The sequence below is a fragment of the Rosa chinensis genome, chromosome 6, assembly GCF_002994745.2.
Source record: "Rosa chinensis cultivar Old Blush chromosome 6, RchiOBHm-V2, whole genome shotgun sequence".
Lineage (NCBI taxonomy): Eukaryota > Viridiplantae > Streptophyta > Magnoliopsida > Rosales > Rosaceae > Rosa > Rosa chinensis.
The window spans coordinates 23742336-23763610 of record NC_037093.1 but is presented as its reverse complement, the minus strand read 5'-3'; the positions used below and the strand labels follow the sequence as shown (position 1 = coordinate 23763610).

Sequence of the window (21275 nt, the reverse complement as noted above, 5' to 3'; positions counted from 1 at the left end):
CCTTTGTTAGACAGCTACCCAGTGATACGTCATATATTACTGCGTGTTATAGAGCAGTATCTTTGACAGAACAATGTATGCTTCTTCCACCCGGTGACTTGTGATTAGAACTGAGCAACTTCGGATCCTAGCAAGAAAGGGAAAGAGGGGTTATGAGTAGGAACAAGATATGGTCTTTAATTACTCTTTATGTTGTATTTCCTTTATTTTATGACATAGCTGCTTAGATTATACAATGTTCACCAATTCATAACGAAGAATTGCAGACTCTTTGCCATACTTTAGGAGCTTGAATATCCTTAATAAATACAAAAACACGAAACTTTCGGAGTTGATTGATATTTGTCGTGTTTGTACATGACAAAGGTGTCCCTGTACGGTTGAAATGAGAGTACAAATTCTTCAATAGCATAAGCTGCTTTAACAGGAAATAATCACTTACAGTGAGTTTAAGGAGTTATGAGGGTTTCATATTGGTTGTCACTGCATTTTCATATATTGTGATTCCAATGTTGTTCCTTTATGAGTTGTCACTCTTCCTAGATCTCCATCCATTTCTCAAATTGACTGTAGATTTGAACTAAATCACACGGCCAAATAGCATCATGTAATTTGCATTATTTGTAGGAAATATAATTATTTGAATCAAAAAATCCAGTGATAAACTGATAACAACCATGAAAGATATTATCAATGAAAGTGCATTTCTCAAAGGGTGGTTCTAGTTAGACCTCCCAATTTGCTTTTTACACCTCTCATAATTTTTATCAGAATTTATTTCCCATTTTACCCTCTCTCCCATTTTACCCTCTCTTAAGAAAGAGAGAGTACCCAGAAGCCGAGGTCGACTCCACCCTTTTTGAACCTTTACTTTTGCTTCACCCAGAAGCTGATACCATCTTTTCAGCTGCCTTTGTTGGCAATGTATGAAAGTACCTAAACCTCTCTTTCTGCAGCAAACCAACCAACGTAGCTGCCCAATTATAAACAACAAGACCCAGTTGAGATATATATATATATATATATATATATATATATATCTTATATAATTAAGTCAATTCGTGAGGTAATGGTTAAATTTTTTAAACACCATATATGCCCTCACATAATATAAATATTAATAAACAAATTATTTTTATATGAAGATAAGATAGTCAATAGACTATATTGTATTTGAAAAAATTGCAATACCAGCCTCCCATGAAAAAAGGAGAAACTCCTCTAAAATCAGGGACGGAAATTGCTATAACTTTTTTAATTTAAGAAAATTAAAAATAAATGCCAATTGACAAGTGCGGAGCACATGTTAAGAAGCTAATATATAATTAATCCAATTTTTGAAGGAATTGTTAAATTTTTGAAGTACCATATATGCTCTCACATTATACAAATATTAATAAATAAATTATTTCTATATGTGGATAAGATAGTCAATAAACTATATCATATTTGAAAAAATTGTAATACATCCCATGAGGTTCCATAAAATTAGAAGAGAAATTGCTGTAATTTTTTTAATTAAAAAAAAAATAAACAAAAGCCAATTGACATGTGCGGAGCACATGTTAAAGGGCTAGTAGTTCAATTAAAGAAGAACTTCTACTCATTTCAAGAGAGGGAACTACGCTTTCCCAATTGAAAAAATAACCCAATTTAGTTTTTCTCCTTTGTAATTATACTTTTGCACAAGGATTAAGAAAGAACTACCACAATATACGTCATGGTGGTTTGGTCTGAAGTATAGGTTTTCTTTTGTTTTGTGCCACTGCCTTGTCACGTTTGGGCTTTTGGCACGCTTTCAATCTCAACTCAACCATCTTTCAGTGTTTTCCTTCCATATAAACATCAATCCAGCCAATTACTTGAGTTGCTGTGCTTAGATTCGAGATCAAGATTCAATGCTTATTGAAGCCATTGCTGGTCATGTATAGCTTGACTAAGAATGAATCTTGTTGATGAATCTCTTTGGCTTGTAAGTAAATGAAAAGAGATTGACTGATGATGTCTTTGCTATTGGGGAAAATTGACATGATCGTTCAAAGAGAGAAGACGAGAAGTGGTATAGAAGGGGTAAAATAGGATTTGAAATTTTACAAAAATTAGGGGAGGTCTAGATAGTAAATTGGGAGGTCTAGAATTACCCTTTCTCCCAAAAAAAAAAAAACTGAAGTCTTAGAAACAAAAATCTTTCAAACCGTACTACATTCATGTTGAATTAACCTAACAACGTACCACAAAGGCTGATCTAGGAGTCTATGAGACTATGAAGTTTGAACATTGTCGAGAATACAGTACATATTTTATATATGTTCACAAGAATCATCAATGGATACAAAGAAAATGAAACAAACAGAAAACGAGCCACAGACGCAAAGACATGTACATATTTTACGGTACAGATGCAAACGACGAGCGAAATGCTAGTGGAATACCACATATTCTTGAACTGAATACCATTGACCTTCCATGTTTTGATAACAATATTCTCAAAAAGGATCGTTCCCATCGTCTTTGGAGTACTGCTCTTATTTCCATTTCTTCATCTTCTCTTTTTTCTTTTTCCGATCTGAAATATTACTCTTATCATCTTCACTAGATGAGCAGACGGAGTAGTCATCTTCCATGTAGTCATCATATTCACCTTGGGGCATTACTAGGTGCACCCCATAGCTTTTACAGCGCGCTGAACCTTGGCTAGTATGTTCCAAAGTAACTCGACAGGTAAAAGGCAAGGATTGACGATGAGCAAAGTTAACCAATGGAATATAGAGCAGCCACACATGAGCTGAGACCATTTCTTTTGCTTCAAAACTAAACGAACGTGTAATACTACTTTCTTCCTGAATGCTAATTCTGGCTGTGAAAGCGCAATGACCAAGATCATCTACAGAAGTAGCCACTGCACATATAGCCAATCCTTTGTCCCCCAATTTGAAATTGAGAGGGATTTCAAAAGAAAATTCAGATGTATCAACTGGATTACTCAAATACTTCCAATGGTTGAACCACTTTGGAACTTCAGCTCCTGGAAAAACAACGTTGAATTCAGATTGCTTGCATGAGAGAAACAGAGAGCAGAGAGTGACCTCATTCAGTAAAGTATCTTCAATCTCTTCCATTTTGTTGGCCAGACTTCCACACAGTCTCTGACAATTCAACAGTGAAACACATTTGATCATTTGCGACTCTCTATGTTCCAAGATGTTTGATAATTTCGTAAATCGTTCCAACAATAAGCAATCAGCCGCATTTACCCATTTCACTTTTGGTGGAAGTTCAGGAAGTTCCTCAAGCATCCTGCAGCCACGTAGATTTAGATAAGTCAAGTCATGTGAAATGTTCAAGTATGTTGGGACTGATTTTGCACACCATTTTGGAAACGAAACAAGTTTTGAGCAGCCTTGGAGATCAAGAGACCCCAAATTCTGCAAATCATATATGCTGAATGGAACAGTAGTAAGGTTGTCACATTCTCTTATAGTTAACTCTTCAAGGCTAATCAGAGATGCAATTTGTGAAGGCAATTCTTTGATGGCAGTGCCGGATAGATCTAAGCTTGTCAAGCACTCCATCCTTTTTACAATTGTGGGGAAAGACTCAAGCATTCTGCAACCTCTAAGAGTAATATGTTTTGCAGATTTCAAGGCGATTCTTCTTGGAAACTTAGTAATATTACGGCATCCTGATAGACTTAAAAACACAAGCTTATTAAGGAATCCAATAGAATCATCAAGCTCAACTAAAGCCGTACAGTTGCTCAAATTCAAGTGCCTTAAATTTGGAAATCCAGACAAGTTCGGGATTTCTGTCAAGAATGGGCAGCTTTCCAGATTTATATATTTCAGAGTTTTGGAGTGCTGTAAACATTAGAGGAAAAAAGAAACAGATTAAGGCATAGTAAGAATATATATAACCTCAAGTGAAAAAAATTTAACTGCTGAAAATAGTTCAATATACCTTGAATCTCTCCCCCAGTTGTGACATGCAGCTGCGAGGCATACTGAGTTTAACAAGCTTCCTCGGAATAAAATTGATTGGTAAAGATTCGAAAGGAAATGCAGGCCAATCAATTAGCCTCAACTCATCAGGGAGACAATCAATGTTTCCCGAAAAAGATGCATTACAGTTTATGAAGTATTTAAGATTTTTCATCCGTGAAAAGCTTGCAGCACTCAATACTATCTCATCTGGTTCAGGCAACTTTACCATGATACCTTTGACTTTGTTTGTTCCCTAATATGAAAAAGCATTAGTGTTAGTAAAGCAAGTTCTCTTTTAAATAAATCTGTAATTGCATGTGTATGTTCTACTTACTTTGCCTTTAGTTAATACATCGTAAACATCATCAGAAGACCACAATCTACTGCGTTTGCAGGGTTCATTTGGGGACTCAATGTGAACTATTCTTTTTCCTATTACCTCCACCAAGTTGTGCATCCAAATATGGCTTTCTTCATTAATACTTATCACCGCCTTTTCTTGGAGGATACTAAGACTGATGTTAGGATTGAAGCCACCCCCTTTTAGTAACTGTATCACATGATTGTTATTTTCACCTCTAAAGAAACATGCGATGTCAAGGAAAACTTCTCTAACCTGATGTTCCAATGCATCAATACTTATTTTAAGAGTGTCATACAGACCTGTGATACCAAATTGCCAATTACCATCTCTCGCTTCTTTCCACTCCTCTATAGATCTACCACAAAGAACTGAGCCTAAAGCTACAAGAGCTAATGGAAGGCCCTGGGCGTACTGTACTGCATCAATTGCCAGTTTCGCAGACTCATTTGAAAGTTCCTTCTTTGGGAAGCAATTGTAACTGAAGAGCTCAAAAGCTTCATGATGATCCAATGTTTTGACCTTGTATATTAGATTGACCTGATGAGCAATTAATAAATGCTTATCTCTTGTTGTAATAATAACCCTGCTTCCCAAACCAAACCACTGAGATCCTCCAGCTAATATTCTTAACTGTTCCAAGTCATTCACATCATCAAGAACTAACAGAACCCTTTTGTGGCTTAATCTTTCCTTTATAACTGTCATTCCTTCATTGCAAGTGGCTAATTTGATTTCTTTTCCCATTAGGATGTGGGAAAGAAAAAATCTTTGTAGTTTCACGAGGCCTCCATATTGCGCTGATCTTTCTCTAATATTTTCCAGGAAGCAGCTACATTCGAACTTGTGAATAATTGAATTATAAACAGCTTTGGCAATTGTTGTTTTACCTATTCCACCAGGCCCCCATATCCCGACCATACGAATATCATCCCCTCCAACACCTACAAGCCTATCCATATCACGTATACGAGACTCTATTCCTACCGGATAATCCGCCACATGCAAATAGGTAAGATGTACTCGTTTCGAAATCTCTTCAACAATCCCATGAATAAACTTCGACTCAAACCTGCCAATGGTAAAGCACGAGACACTGGTTAATGTACGTCGAAAAAATACAGTTGGGGAATGCTATATACACATGCAGCTGAGTGTGTGTTAGCCACACTCAGCCATCTGTCACCTTTTCATTTGTTAAAGGAATATAGCAGCAAACCCATCTCTCTCTCCTCATGTGCATTTTTTCTTGGTCTATTTTACCCTCTCTATCTTGCAGCCAACTTTGCCTCCAGCACCACCTCATCCGACTTCATCACTAACAAAACTGATAATAAAAAAACAACACTGAGAAACTGAATGATACATATTTACTAGGAGTGATTCCAATTTTCCATTATCTTTTAGCAAATAAAAAGCTGCGAAGTTGAAGCAAACCTCCAACTCCATCCTGAGAAAGCCAGGCTGACTAGTTCTCTATTCATATTCCCTAAAATGGAGGCCGTCGGGTTTTTGGGGTTATCGGAAATCCATTATTTGTTGGTGATGATTGAGAAGTCAGGGGGAGTGGTGTTGGAAGCAGAAAAGGGTAAAATAGACTAAGAAAGAATGCACATGAGGAGAGAGAGATGGGTTTGCTGCTATATTCCTTTAACAAATGAAAAGGTGACAGATGGCTGAGTGTGGCTAACACACACTCAGCTGCATGTGTATATAGCATTCCCCTTTTGTGGAAGTTTGTGGTTTTTTTTTTTCACGTACTTATCCACTTCCCACTTTTACATTTTTTTTTTCTATTTATTTTATAAATTGACCATTTTACCCCTATCTGTTTTATGAGTGTTAAAAGTCTTTTAATAATCCAGGGTCATTATAGTACATTTTTTTTGTTTTGGCTAACAAAGCCTCTTCTCTTAATAATAGTATAGATATTAGGTAAAACTCATCCTTTATTTCTTTTCAATTTACACTCAAAATAGCCATGTAGGATAAATAATATAAGGGTAATTACATATAAGTGCATCATAGAATATTTTTTTAGCCATAAGGTCACTAACTAGTTTTTTCCTTCATAAGGCCACTAGATTAAAAAATGTGTTATATTTGGAATATTAAAAATCAATATATTTACATAAATGCCACTAGAGTACAAAATCAACATTAATTCTCTCTCTCCTCTCCGGCGAGGTCTCCGGTCAACTCCGGCGGGTCTCCGGTCAACTCCGGCAACCACAAAGCTACTGTCATTGACACCAAAAGCTACTATAGCTAGCAACAAAAGCTACTATGATGAAATTTCCGGCAATCTTCGGCGAGGTCACAAAAGCTACTATCACTGACAATAAAAGCTACTGTCACTAGCAACAAAAGCTACTCTAGTAAGATTTCCGGCAACCTCCGATGAGATAACAAAAACTACTATTACAAACAATAAAAGCTACTGCTTGCCAAATAACCTATGCTCCCCAAAACAAAAAGCTACTATCCCCACCAACAAAAGCTATTATCACCAATACCAAAAACTATTCTCACCAGCAATAAATGCTACTCTCACCAACACTAGAAAACTACTCTCACCAACAACAAAAGTTGCTTTCACCAACACCAAAAGCTACTCTCACAAACAACAAAAGTTACTGTCACTAACACCAACGAGCTACTCTCACTAACATTAGAGAGTTACTCTTATATCAAAAACTACTCTCACCATCAACAAAAGCTACTTTCACTACGGCAAAAAACAACTTTCACCATCGACAAAAACTACTCTCACCAACGTTAAAAACTACTATCACCACCACAAAAAGCTACAATCATCACCACCAAAAGTTACTCTCACCAACAACAAAATATATTCTCATCAACATCAAAAACTCTTCTCACCAACAACAAAACGCTACTTTCACCAAAACCAATAGCTACTCTCACAAACTCCGAAAGCTACTTTCACCAACATTGAAAACCGCTTCAGTTGCTCTCTTTTGCCAGAATTCAACCACAAAAACAAAAGTACAAACCAGAATAAAACACCATCAGAAACAATGAGGCATAAAATTAAGATCCAATTTCATTACCATAACTCAAAACAATACAAAAGCCACTCAGAAATCAAAACAATTGTAAAATTCATAGTAATTATCCAAATCAAACCAAAACTATCAAACTGAATGAAAAAAACAATACAGGAATTTCTGCCATTTCCAAAAACAGTAACAATTCATGATTCAAACCACAAATCTATAAGAAAATCAAAAACTTAGCACAACGAAAACATAGACCGATCAATTCCAAATGCAGCCGAAGTTAGCCGGGTCGAGATCGTATTGTATGGGTCGGAGTGAGCCGGGAACAAAGTCTCCACAACCACAGCAGCCACGCCCTCCCTAATGTGCTCGTCGGCGACCTCTTCTCCATAGGCGGTAGCCACCGTCAGAGCCTGCTGAAAATCCAGGACTCCGACTAACCCCAGCCACGCCAATTCGTTCACGTACGTCTTCACGCATGCAGGATCTTGTCAGAGGACTTGGAAATCGCCTGGAGGACCTTGCCTGGTGGCCGGAGCCAATTTCCAAGAAGAAGAGTAGGCGATTAGTCGGACACCGATCTGGAATCATCTCAAGCTGAATTAGAGGACACCGACGACCTCGTATCTAGATGAGGAGCGTAAGGTCACCGGAGTTGAACGACGCGACGATATCGAAGACATCGATTAGATCAGATCAAATCAGCTTCATCTTGAAAGGATGGCCGGAGCCTTAATCGGTGATGGGGTGGCTGGGCTTTGGTCGGGTTTGTGTTGTGGTTCAATTGATGGTGACGATGAAGAGAGATGGTGGCTTTCCGGTGATTGCAGAGGGAAGAGAAGAAGAAGAGAGATCGGGGAAGAAAGAGAGAGAGAGAGAGAGAGAGAGAGAGAGAGAGAGAGAGAGAGAGAGAGAGAGAGAGAGAGAGAGAGAGAGAGAGAGAGAGAGTTTCTTTTTGTTTTGGCCAGAGGAAAAAGATTCCACGAAGGGTAAAATTATCAGGGTGTAAATAATTTAAACATACAAGTGGCCTTATGTGTACAATAAAACTTTGGTGGCCTTATAACTAATTTAAGTTTCAAAATTCAAACTGACACTTGTATGTAATTTTCTAATAATATAACCCTTTTTTCCCTCAAAATTACAGAAATTGCCACTGAAATAAAATCATCAACCTACGCTAATCTACCTCTCACAAAGTCTAATGAATGCATCTACTTAGCATTTAGTTGCAATATTCAAGTGACTTTAATATATTTTCTCTTCATGGGTTGGTCTTTCTGCCGGGTTGATGCTTTGGTGGTACGGACGACCGCCGGAGGGACAGACGGCGGCTGAGGAACCTTGGCCACTGGAGATTAGAGTTGCAGTTGTTTCTGCATGGGGTTGGGCTGGGCATCTTGGGCCTGGACTCCAACTTGGGCTGATGGGCTTGTATCCATCTGCTCAGGTTTGGGTTTGGGCTCTTGGGCCTGAGCTCAAGCTCACGTTTGGACTGTTTGAGTCTGTTGCAGAGGATTTCGACAGGAAGAGCAAGACCAACCTGTTGCCGAGGTTGTTGGTTCCTGAAGAGGCCGAGGAGAGTGCTAGCTCCAACCTTATGGGGAAGGAGCTGTCATTTTTCTAGGTCGCTCTACTCTCAGACATCTGGTTACAAGTCTTATAAAGTTGGAGTAATCTCTATGAGCTTTTTCTAAGATGTTTCTAGTTGCTATTTGTACCACAATTGAGTGCTGGCATATTAGACTAGATGAATGATTTTTCCTTAGAATAGCGAGGTTGTTCTTGCTTACTTAGACTTGCTTTCCAACGAGAGTCTCTTTAGACTTTAATGAGTTTAGTTTGGCTTAGATATGTATCTGGATATTTCCGGAGTTCCTATGTAAGTGCAGTTAGACTCTGACATGTTTTCATGGGCTTGATTACTAATGAAATCAATTCCTATTAAAAAAAAAAAAAACATAGATCGATGGTTGTAACGAAAAAAAAAAAAGCTATAGAATGAAGGTGGCTAATTATGATGGTTAAGAAACTTACCCGTCCTCCGGAAAATGCCACCCAGAGAGATATGCTACTTCCATAAGAGCTGCTCTCCATTCATATATCTTATCCTTGAACTCAATTTCATGCGCAGCTAAGGCCTCACCAAAACGACCTGTCAGGTTCCTTACATCGGCGGGGCTAACCTTGTAGAACACAGGAAGAACTTGTTGTTGCTTTGAGTTTCTACATCCGAGGATCTTCACCAATTCCTCCAAACACCACCTTGAAGTTGCATAATTGTGAGATAATATGATGATAGAAATTCTTGACTCTTCGATTGCTCTGAAAATCGCCGGGCCATTCACTTCTCCTTTTGGAACCTCAACGTTATCGAAGGTGTTAATCCCCTGTTGACTCAAAGCGCTATACAAATGGTCTGTAAAATTTCTGCGTGTATCCTGACCTCTGAAACTTAGAAACACATCATATGTCCAAGAATGTTTATGGGTGAAAGAAGAAGAGGAAGGGGTTCCAAATTGAGTGACCATTGAATTGGGTTTCATTGTAAATATATACTGATCGATCGATCACTCTCTCTTGTTATTCACCAGATTAGGCCTTCGATGAAACTGCTTCAGAGGTGTTCACCAAACCAGGTGTAATTGTAGGCATGAAATATAATATTTGAGGCGTGGAAGAGTTAAAATAAGAAATTAATATGATGAAAATTCTTGGTTGGTGTCAAGCAATATGTTATTGAAAAAGGGTCATGTCTATGGAAAAATTCCACGATGTTCTCCCAAATCTGCCAAAGTTAAAAAGTCGTACGCATAATTATTGGTGGGTTTATTTCTAATACAATTTGAACACGACGTACTGATCAATTAGTTTTTGCATAAGGTTATTTGACCAAGGACATCTAATCAAACGCCGTGTAGGACAGAGCACATATGCTCTTTTTTTTAATTAAATAAGCGATTATGCGATATTACTTCTTTATAAGTAAATTATTCACTATATTGGTCTCGCCTTCAATCTTATAGAAGAAGAGTCTGCAACACTTTGAGAACCCACCGCCCATCAACTTATTTTATTTTTATTATTAATAATAGAAAAATACAAAGAAGAGGAGGGACAGAAATCTTACCCAAAAGTACAAACATAGAAAAGGAAAAAAAGATGAGAATATATCTGAGTCAAAGAAAAAACAACAACAGTATTATAAATATAAGGCCGGGAAATGATCATTTACCCAATTTCAGCTTAAAAATTGCCCACTTGCTCCACTAAGAGTTTTTTAACCCCATTTACCCCAAACACTCTAAGAGATTATTTCCCTATTACCAAATTAATTCTTTTTTTTATTTATTTCTGGGACTTTTTTACCTTCTCTTTCTTTCTCACTTAGAGAGAGAAGTCGTCAGATACCTTGCCGGACTCCGGTGACCATTGGCCGGCGGTCGACTCCGGTGACTGGAATCCGGCTACCGAACTGGTGACCGGATTCCGGCGTCTGAATTTATTACCTCCTAATAATACCCAGTAATCATATTATTGCCCCCTAGTAATCATATTATTGCCACTGAATACTCATATTATTGCCTCCCAATAATCATATTATTCTCCCAATAATCATATTATTGCCCTCCAGTGAATTGCAAAAACTCCCAAAACCAAAATGAATACACTACAGACACAATTGATCAATTTATATGCATATTATTGCCCCCCCAATATTCATATTATTGCCTCCCAATAATTATATTATTGCCCCGCAATAGACATGTATAATTACTCAATAATTTTTTTTTTTCATTCTTATTTCCTTATAAGCCTTCTGCCAAATTTATAAAAAAAAAAAAAAAACAGAAGAGAATGTGGAGGCGATCTGAGAGAGAAAGAGATGGAAGAGAAGGCGGAGGCGATAAGAGAGAGAGAGAGAGAGAGAGAGAGACAGAGACAGAGACGGGCTTTACCAGTGGGACTGGAGCTAGATCTGCTTCTAGGATGGTCGAAGTTGAGAGGGAGAGAGATTTAATTGAAGTTGTAATTTAATAATTGAGTACTCGGGCGGGAAGGGGGAGAGAGAGAGAGAGATCAGTGAGGGGGGAGGAGAGAGAGAATAGATCGATGAGGGGAGGGGGGGGAGAGAGAGAGAGAGAGATGAGTGTAATTTATTAATTAAAATGAGGGTAATATTGTCAATAGATGTTAGATTGGGTAAATGGGAGTAAAAAACTCTTACTGGAGTAAGTGGATAATTTTTAATCTAAAATTGGGTAAGTGGTCATGGCCCCTAAATATAACTAGAAAGTGCTCACACCCTATACGTGGGGAGATGGGTACGTAGTTACTCGTCTATAAGTGGGTAGTTATTTTTTGAAATTAATAAGTTTAATAACTAGTTGTTTATTTAAATTTTGACTCTTTTATTCTTGACAATTAAAAAAAAACTCTCTTGGGTTTGCTCCAGAAAACTTGGACTGCGTCTAGGTTTTCCCGATTTTCTTCCTGTCTAGCGGCGCTCATCGGCGTTTCGCTATGCCGATTTGGGCTGCTTCCGAGCGGGTCTTGAAAGCTATTGCCAAAATTCTCATGAATGGGGTGTGGCTCGGGGTTTGGCAGAGGGGTCCGGGCCAGTCGGATTCTGCAGGGATGGTGGGAGCGCTTCCAAGACCTGTGGCGGCGGGGGCTTCTAGAACTGGTGACAGTGTCGCTATGATGGATCGGGGTGGCTATGGCGGCGAGGCTTTGACGGTCTGGAAGGATCGCTGGGGTGCCGTGGCTGTGGTGGATCTGTACAGATCGTAGTGGCAACGTAGCTTTGCGGTTCTGATCAATTTTGTGTGGGGTCGCAGCGGCTATAGGTCTGACAGTGTGATCGGTGCTGGGGTTGAGGATGTATGGCAGCGCTGGCGGTTGAGGATGATGGTGGGCAAGGGTCAACTCTCTGCTGGGCCTTGACCTGGGCTCATGCTCTTAAGACTGCCCTCTGGGGCATAATTTGGGCTAGGGTGCTTTTGCCCTAGGCCCATCCCTATGGTTTTAGTTTTTATCTAATTACAATAAAGCATTAATTTCAGTTTAGTACCCGAAATCATGTCAGTCCCTGTCCTTTCAATTTGATCAGCAACACCCCTGAGGTACCAATTTCGATCACCCGTGACCATGCCATCCAAAACAGATGTTAACTGCTAACCTGGCTCTGACAATCCTAGTAAGAAGGCCCACATGAAGGGGTAAATTCGACAATTGACAAATCTTACCTCCAAAAACCCAGAATTTGACAGAACCTAGTTCTTTCATTTTTTTCAATTCAAACATATTGAAAGACATCAAAACAACCTGATTTATAACAATACAATGAAACAATAACAAGGACCAATAGAAACAATAACAATAACAATAACATCAATATCGTCAATTGTATTTCACAATAGCAGACCCAAACAAGTTACATGTGTTACATCCATCACCCAAAAAAACATTTCAAATGGGATCCACATATTGTAGTTTTAGTAGACCTAATCATCTTATCAAAAGATTAGATCTAGCAACCTTGTACCACAACACAAGGTTGCACAAGTGATTGAAACACAAATCATCAGCAATATCCCTAAACAAAAACTGATCACCCTAAAGGTGAACTAAGGCCTACTAATCTGAAATGCTTTGACTCTATTTTCCACTTTCTCTAAGCCTCTTTGATGATCTAGTGGGTGTTGTAGAGGCTCTAGAGCTTGAAACAGGAGCTGTACCTTTTGCAGCAGCTGCTTTCGAGCTTGAAGCAGGAGCAGCTCTTGAGCTTGAAGCAGGAGCAGCTCTAGAGGTTGAAGTAGCAGCAGCTCTTGCATTTGCAGAATGAGCAGCTCTTACATTTGTAGAAGCAGCTCTTGCATTTGTACGGGTAGCTCTAGCTGTGGCAGCCTTCTTGTCATCCCTTTTTTTTTTTTTTTTTTTTTTTTTTCTGCAATCACTCAAACCACACCAACTTAGCTCATAATTAATTGGACCATTTTAATCATCAGATTTTGATTGATTAGCTAACCTTTAGTACTTCTGCCCTTTCCCTTGCCTTATGCCTTAACTCATTCTTTGTCTTGGTAGCCTTTTTGTTACCAGTACCCTACAATAAATCAAGAAACAAAATTAGCATTGTATTATTCCAAAAGAATGGTTATATGGTAAAACTCGATCATCGGTTGATTATATGAAAAATAAAGTTTGGTTGCCTGATTTGTAGATGTTTCTGCCTCTTCATTGTTCCTCTTCCTATTGTCGGCAAGTGCCTATGACATGATCTCTCATTGTGGCCAACCACACCTCAAACTTCTCTGAACTTTGCCAAGCTTGGAACCTCCATTTCCAGCCCTCTCCGATGCATCCTTGATCCTTGCTATCCTTGGCCTTCCCGGCTGTCTTGTGTACTGGGGGGGGGGGGGGGTTAAGGATTGTAGCTTCTTCAGAAGTGGACCACAACTCCATGCCATTAACAGGCTTGATGGTGTGGCTATAAGTGGCCATATATGTCTTTTTCAAGTAGCAATCATCGACAAAGTCATCCGAGTTTAGCCTCATGAAGTTAATTGCAGCAAGATCATGTTTACATGGTATACCACTCAAGTCCCATCTTCGACATGCACAAGTCCTTCTTTCAAGATCAACAACATGCTTACCTCCTCCAAAACTTTCCACTTCAATTTGTGGACCTTCAGAACCATGTGGGATACAATAAGTGGCAGCTTTGACTTTGTTTTTTTTTTTTTTCCAAAATTCCTCGAGGTTTAGGGCAGATGGTACCCTCATACTTCATCATCTTTTCCTTCCTCAACATAATCCTCTTCATGAGTTTAAACCTTATCTCCTCAAAGCTTGACACAACCGGCTTGCCTCTAGCACCTAATATGAATGCTTTAAAGCTCTCACATAAATTATTCAGAAGAATATCACACTTAATGTGAGTCTTGAAGTGTGCTCTACACCAGTGAATGGGAGGCCTTCTTAGATCTACAAGACAAACACATGTATTAATCCAAATGGGGCAGAAACTAACTTGGTGAACCTTTTAAAAAATAAAAATAAATAAGGACTTATTTCAATTTACCCCCCTGAGGTTAGGGGTTGTCATCATGTTAGTTCCTCAAGTTTCAATTTAATCAGTAACACCCTTGTACTCTCCAAATTCATCAACCTTGTCCAATTTTTGGACCTCTGTCCAAATTGGCTGTTAAATCTGTTATGTGGGCCTCACTTAGGGGGTAAAATGGTAATTTTGATCCAACTTATATAAAAAAATATAAAAAAATTCTGTTTTTTCCTTCTTCTTCTTTTTCTTGTTTCTTCGTTTTTTTTTTTTTTCCTGTTTCTTCACTTATTATTATTAGTGCTAAAGTCTGTTTAGTCCCTGTACTATGCCTCTCTTATCGTTTTAGTCCCTGACATTCCAATTTAATCTGAAAAGTCCATGAGGTCTCAATTTCCATCTAATAGGTCATTTCCGCGGGAAATTAGGAATTGGTCTTAGGTGAAATGTCCAATATACCCCTCAGTTATTTATTTTTTCTTTTTTTTCCTTTTTAATTTATTTTTTTCCTTTTTTTCTTTTTCCTTTTTAATTTCTTTTTTTTCTTTTTCCTTTTATTTTCTTTTTTTCCTTTTTCCATTTTAATTTCTTTTTTCTTTTTAATTTCTTTTTTCCTTTTTTTATTTTTCTTTTTTCCTTTTTAATTTCTTTTTTCCTTTTTTTTTTTTTTTCTTTTTCCTTTTTAATGACCATCGTATTCTGCTGCATCAGTAGCGCCACATCGGCGAACCAATCCAAATCGACCCGAAACCCCAATTCTTGTTCTCCACACCAGCGGCCATTTTTCTTTTCCATCACTATTCTTCTTCTTCACTTCTGGTTTTTGTCAACTTGGCCATCAAAAACTACCATTTCAACCAAACCCAAAATCCAAATCACCATTTTGAGCAAGACCCAAAAACCTCAGAGTTTGAAAAAATGGTAGTTTTTAGTGAAAAGTTAAAAAATGGTAATTTTCAGTGAAAAGTTTCCAAATTGAGGCTTGATGCGGAGAGAGAAAGTGGGATTTGAGTGGGAGAGAGAGAAGTAGGCTGTGAAAACAAGAGGGGAGTGGTTTAGCGGCGAATTTCCGAGCTGATTGGGAAACAGATGGGTTGTGGAGTTTGATCGGAATGAGATTGGTGGGTTGAGGAAGTAGAAAGTAGGCAAAACGAAAAAGAAAAAAGAACTTAAAAAGGAACAAGAAAAAAAGAAGAAATAGCAAAAAAGAAATTAAAAAGGAAAAATAAAATAGGAAAAAAAGAAATTAAAAAGGAAAAAAAGAAATTAAAAAGGAAAAAAATGAAAAAAAAAAATAAGGGAAATGATGGAAAATGTCACTTTAGAGAGTGAAATGATAAAAAGGTCACCTAGTTTCCCACTTGATAAAAATGTCCATTATGAATTGTTAGTAATATTAATTTAGTCCTTATGAATAATAAGATGATGTTAAAAAAGGTTAGTTTTAATTTTTTTGATTCCGATGCTGCCCTTAAACCTGTTCAAAATCTCAGACCTCAAATCTTCTCTCTCTCTCGTTACCCAAGCTCCGATCCAACGACCAGTACGGTGAAGACAACGATGACGAGGCCGTGCCATAGAACGCCAAGGTTGAGGAGGAGAAGAAGTCGAAGTCGAAGAAACCGAAGAAGCCTAAGGTTACCATGGCTGAGGCGGTAGGGAAGATTGAAGTGAACGATCTCTCGGCGGAGCTGATCCAACTTCTGGTGAATTGTGTTGGTTCTAATCTGACATTTCTTTTCCGGATGCGATTTTCTGATTTAGTTTGATATTATTTTGATTTGGATTTGAATTTTAACTTGAATCAATATGACTATTTCCAATAGCAATTATGAGGAAGATATATGGGTGATGAAGTTCGCGGACATTTTCGGCCGGGCATTATCTGCAGTGACTTCCGCCCAGTTTCCATGGGTCAAGATGTTCAAGGAGCCAACTGTGGTGAAGATTTCCAATGTGACTTTTCAAAATTTCTATGAGAATTATGCTTTTACTTTTGAATCTGAAATCTTGTTCTTCCTGCATGGCTGATGATCTAGTTTTTTAGTTTAGCTGGTGTAATAGTTAAAAGGAATTATATCTGTCTTTAGGTTATATTTGATGTTTTTGTGAATCATTGTGCTGTATACTCATTCATATTGGTCTTCATTCTATTATCTATAGATAGTGACATTCATAAATTTTGTGGAAGAACATCATTCTAATTTCTAAATGCTATTTAATCTCTTTGGTTATTCAAGTGTAATATGGAGATTATGTTGTTTTAGGCTAAACAATCATGAATGATCTGTTTTGTGTTGCCTTCTATTTGGATAAATATTACCTTCTTCCAGGTCCTCTTTTATCTCTCTTGGATATTCAACCACACAAATTTAATCACCGTTTTAGGTCATTGGACTTGATGTTGGTATTCCTGGAAAGTGTTCTTTTGTATGCAGTTAGTTGGTCAAATTATATTGTATAAATCCATGTTTTAGATCCATTGAGGCTTTCGTTTTGTGGAACTAAACTTCCCATGCAACATTTGCAATTTTTGGACTGTTTCTAGTGATCATGTCATGGTTTCATGTTGTATCTGCTAAATGTTAGATAATTTTTCTGTACTTTTGACCTGTAGTTTTGCAATACAAGGAAGAGATTGGGTACTTGCAAAAGTCTGATCTTAGCGATGATATGTATGCTTACTAAGATTTTCGTAGTTTTAAAGTACTTCATGGATGTGTATTAAAAATGTCTTTGGAAACGCCTGGAATTTCTTTCTGTAGCTTGTTTTCTTTTGGTATAAATGATAGTGTTTAACTTGTTTACAAAATTTAGGTAGTGAGAATGTTAAAAAAAAGACCTATAGAGGAACTGAGTTCCTTCTCAAGATTGTGGTACATGTCTTTTTTTTTTTTTTTTTTTTTTTTTCTGGTACATGTCTTCTGGTTGTAGTACATGAGTTCCTTCTCATGAAGTCACAGTGACCTTCCCCTAGTAGGTAAAAAATTTCATCTGGCATTTTATATTTATAGAAAAAGTTCAGTTGGAAATGATCTTTACAAAAGTGTAGGAAGTGATGGTATCTCAAAGTCATCACAAAAGAAAAAATAATCAATCTGAGATCATATATTAATCACATGTCACTAACCAAGTAACTGACCATGTCACTAACCAAGTAACTGTCAGTAGCCAAGTCATAAGTTAATAGCTAAGTCACTGTTAATCACATGTCACTAACCAAGTAACTGACCATGTCACTAACCAAGTAACTGTCAGTAGCCAAGTCACAAGTTAATAGCCAAGTCACTGTTAATACCATGTCACTAACCAAGTAACTGACCATGTCAGTAGCCAAGTCACAAGTTAATACCCAAGTCACTGTTAATCACATGTCACTAACCAAGTAACTGATCATGTCACTAACCAAGTAACTGTCAGTAGCCAAGTCACAAGTTAATAGCCAAGTCACTGTTAATCACATGTCACTAACCAAGTAACTGACTATGTCACTAACCAAGTAACTGTCAGTAGCCAAGTCAAAAGTTAATAGCCAAGTCACTATTAATCACATGTCACTAACCAAGTAACTGACCATGTCAGTAGCCAAGTCACTATTAATCACATGTCACTAACCAAGTAACTGACCATGTCACTAACCAAGTAACTGTCAGTAGCCAAGTCACAAGTTAATAGCCAAGTCACTGTTAATCACATGTCACTAACCAAGTAACTGACCATGTCAGTAGCCAAGTCACAAGTTAATAGCCAAGTCACTGTTAATCACATGTCACTAACTAAGTAACTGACCATGTCACTAACCAAGTAACTATCAGTAACCAAGTCACAAGTTAATAGCCAAGTCACTATTAATCACATGTCACTAACCAAGTAACTAACAGTAGCCAAGTCACTGTTAGTGACTTGAGGTTAACAATGATTTGGCCAGTGACCTCACTAACTAGGGATTTCGCTTAGCCAATGACTTTATTGGCCAGTGACTTGGTCAGTGATATGTGTATAACAGTGACGTGGTCAACATGCAATGTGACTTGGTTAGTGACTTAGTCAGTGACGTGTATTACAGTGGCATAACCTAGACGAAAGCTATCATCAGTAAATTAAAAGGTATATTGCTTGTAAAGATTAAGAAATCCTCCGTATGGGGACCAAGAATAAGAAATCATTGCCTTCAAACGAATGGTTCATAAACCTTAATGAGAATGACTATAGTGCATAGAGCACATGTAGCATAGACCATTATAAAACTTACATCATTGTACAAATCTTTCAACAAAGCTTCAAGCATAAAAAAAGTGAGATTGCATGGGACGAATATAATCTAGATGTCTGAGAAGAGTAAAAAGACATCTATGCATCTTGTAGTTCCAAACTTTAATCTTGTAATCTTGAAATTCATGATGAAAAGGGACTAGTTGGACCACAAGAAAGTTCCCATAGCAAACTTCCTCTTGTGCTGGCCATTCGCCTCTTGTGGCCTAGACAACACCGCTTCCATGCCGCCTCCACTCATTCTGATTTTCTTGTTGATCTAGCGCTCCTTTGCTCTCTACTTATCTCTATAACTCTGCGACCCACAAAGCTTTCAAGCTACTCAACAGCTTGAAATCATCTGCCAAATTTATCAAATGTAGCAATTAACAATGGAATAATTTAGTTTCGCTGACAAGTACACAATGTCAGGTGACATTAACAAACATGAATAAAAGAAAAGTTTCATTACAGACAACTAGGCAAGTAAACCTACATTTAAGAGAGACAATAGCACTACTACCTCAACCAAGTCTGTTATAAAAAAGGCAATGTTGCTTATTCAAATTTTATTAACTCGTATTATTCAGGTACCTGAATATGTAAAGAACATGATAATACCCACGGAAACATTCAAGTATAATCTAAAGTCTTATTACCTACCATACTCAAAGAATCAAAGACATTTTTAATATTTCATTTACAGAAAACAAGATATGAATCGGGAAGGAAAAGATATATAGAGGAGTTTTGTCACAACGTATTGTGATTGTGATTGTGATTTTTCGTGGTCAACAGTGAAAATTGCAAAAAGGAGCTAAATTGCATCACCAAGCCAAGGAATACATCACCAAAAACAATTCCAGTAATCTGATAGTTCATGTAGATAAACACTTTCTGAATCATAGTTGTAGATACCTACTAGCATGACTAGTTTGCTATCTCACCAAGCATAATTAACACCCTCTTTGGGACACCCACAAGCCATGGTGAGGCCCAACCGCTACTTGCATCTTGTAGCCCTATATTCAAGCTACGCCACGGTATCCGGAAGAGGCAAATCCGTCGCCAGGAAGCCACGTTCCCGCCCTTGCCAAGTTGCCTCCACAATATGCATTTCTATACTAGAATAGTTGTTTGCTTGTCCCACATCGAAAACCATGTAAAGGAGATGGCTTCCTTCACCTATAAAAGGAATGCCTCCTCCCACTTAAACACGATTCAGGATCCAATCCGATTACATCTCTTGTAATCTTGTTAGGCCGCAAGGCTCGACACATTAGTTAAACATTCAAGTGGACGTAGTCTCCCGCTAAGGCGGGAGGTGAACCACTATACTTCGCTTGTGTCGCTCTCTCTCTCTCTCTTTACTTATCGTTAATTAGATCCCCAACGGATTCAAGCATTAACAATAGTCATCTTACATTTTGATAGTTCATGTTCCTAACAACCACTTTTTGTTTTAGTTTTCACATATCCTATCACTTCATTCCTATATTATTGACACATATAAGTTACTCCACCTAGGGAGATAAAATGGTGACCTTGAGAAAAATCAAATTCCGTTATGAACAAACTCCATTGTTAAGGACAAAATGCAAACAAACTACTGTTTGACCAAAACATGCATCAAAACCAAACGACTGCCAAATTCTATCAGAGTCCAACAAAAAATTGAACCTAGAGCGAGACAACTTTACATTGATAGCTAATTCATACACAATCCTAATAACAAACTAAGCACCTCAGTTTGTTCATTCTCCAGCAATAAGACAAATAAGTGGAACTTAACCAAAATTGCTTTAGTCATTCAGCAAAAGTACAAAAAATAGTTAATCAGCTGGACCCTATAGCAACAAGATAAGATTTTTTTTTCCAACTCCAAATTCCCTAACGCTTCTCTTAATTATATCATCCCTTGCATCATAATCATTATACCTAAATGTCTTCTCAGAAGCCAAGCGTAACAAATAAATTTCATTGAAAACCTCCCACAAAGTGAGATCTTCTTATATGTTAGCTGCTCATCACTGCTAGTAAGGTGCAAAACAGTCGCAACTACCAAATGGTCAACACACTCAACGTACCGGAATGCTTTTAGGAGTGGAGGTTGTAGAGGTTGTTATGCTCCTTGTTGAAACGGACCGACGGACGCCGGCTTAGCTCCAACCGAACTGCTTGACCAAGGAGTTGTTCTTCTTGAAAATCTCCCAGATCAACTGTCCTGGAATGGTTGCCATTGGAACCAAGCAAAAGCTGTACGAACCGATACAAATGGATTATTAGATAAATACAAGACTATAATCAGAGTTTGATTTGATAGAAATCAAATCGAAATCTTAGTTACAAATATCACAAAGCAGGAATAACTCTCGTAAAGCTTAAGAACGAAATCGAACCTCCTAAGGATCTCCGAAGCAATTCCCGAAAATCGGCGCCACCTCCACCAGATCTCTCCATCTCTACAGGGCCGATTCGAAGCTCTCGCTCCGGCAAAAAAGCGCAGAAACGACGGCGTAGGGAGACCAGGCGTACTGGACGCCATTGGAGAGAGAGAGAGAGAGAGAGAGAGAGAGAGAGAGAGAGAGAGAGAG

The 21275-nt window shown here is 38.0% G+C and overlaps 1 protein-coding gene, 1 long non-coding RNA gene and 1 other non-coding gene across 6 annotated transcripts; 1 reads left to right on the top strand and 2 right to left on the bottom strand.

The window, feature by feature from the left end:
• Window positions 1-2118: 2118 nt before the first annotated feature.
• LOC112168809 (disease resistance protein RPV1-like) lies at window positions 2119-10018 on the bottom strand. 4 transcript variants are annotated; one of them, XM_040508022.1, is made up of 5 exons: window positions 9402-10018; window positions 4315-5413; window positions 3958-4233; window positions 3370-3857; window positions 2119-3297 (listed from the first exon to the last, which is right to left on the bottom strand). In XM_040508022.1, the coding sequence occupies exons 1-5, from the start codon at window positions 9908-9910 to the stop codon at window positions 2526-2528; spliced, it is 3144 nt and encodes a 1047-aa protein (XP_040363956.1). In that variant the 5' UTR covers window positions 9911-10018; the 3' UTR covers window positions 2119-2525. The 4 variants fall into 4 exon arrangements, with proteins under 4 accessions (XP_040363956.1, XP_040363957.1, XP_024161495.1 ...); XM_040508023.1 differs by adding an exon at window positions 5528-5668 and having other exon boundaries at window positions 2119-3857; window positions 9402-9506; XM_024305727.2 differs by having other exon boundaries at window positions 2119-3857.
• A 5861-nt stretch (window positions 10019-15879) lies between these two features.
• LOC112174500 lies at window positions 15880-16610 on the top strand. The gene is made up of 2 exons (XR_002926039.2): window positions 15880-16136; window positions 16257-16610. It is a non-coding gene; the product is annotated as an uncharacterized LOC112174500 (long non-coding RNA).
• Window positions 16611-20626: 4016 nt separating this feature from the next.
• Window positions 20627-20718, bottom strand: LOC112174996. Its single transcript, XR_002926296.1, has one exon. It is a non-coding gene; the product is annotated as a small nucleolar RNA R24 (small nucleolar RNA).
• Window positions 20719-21275: the final 557 nt, after the last annotated feature.

Excerpts from the sequence above, each read along its gene's own strand:
- LOC112168809 (XM_024305727.2), bottom strand. The coding sequence starts at position 9,910 with ATGAAACCCAATTCAATGGTCACTCAATTTGGAACCCCTTCCTCTTCT. Across the intron at positions 5,414-9,401 it reads TGGCATTTTCCGGAGGACGG|GTTTGAGTCGAAGTTTATTC; the intron begins GTAAGTTTCTTA and ends TACCATTGGCAG. Across the intron at positions 4,234-4,314 it reads ATGTATTAACTAAAGGCAAA|GGAACAAACAAAGTCAAAGG; the intron begins GTAAGTAGAACA and ends TTTTCATATTAG.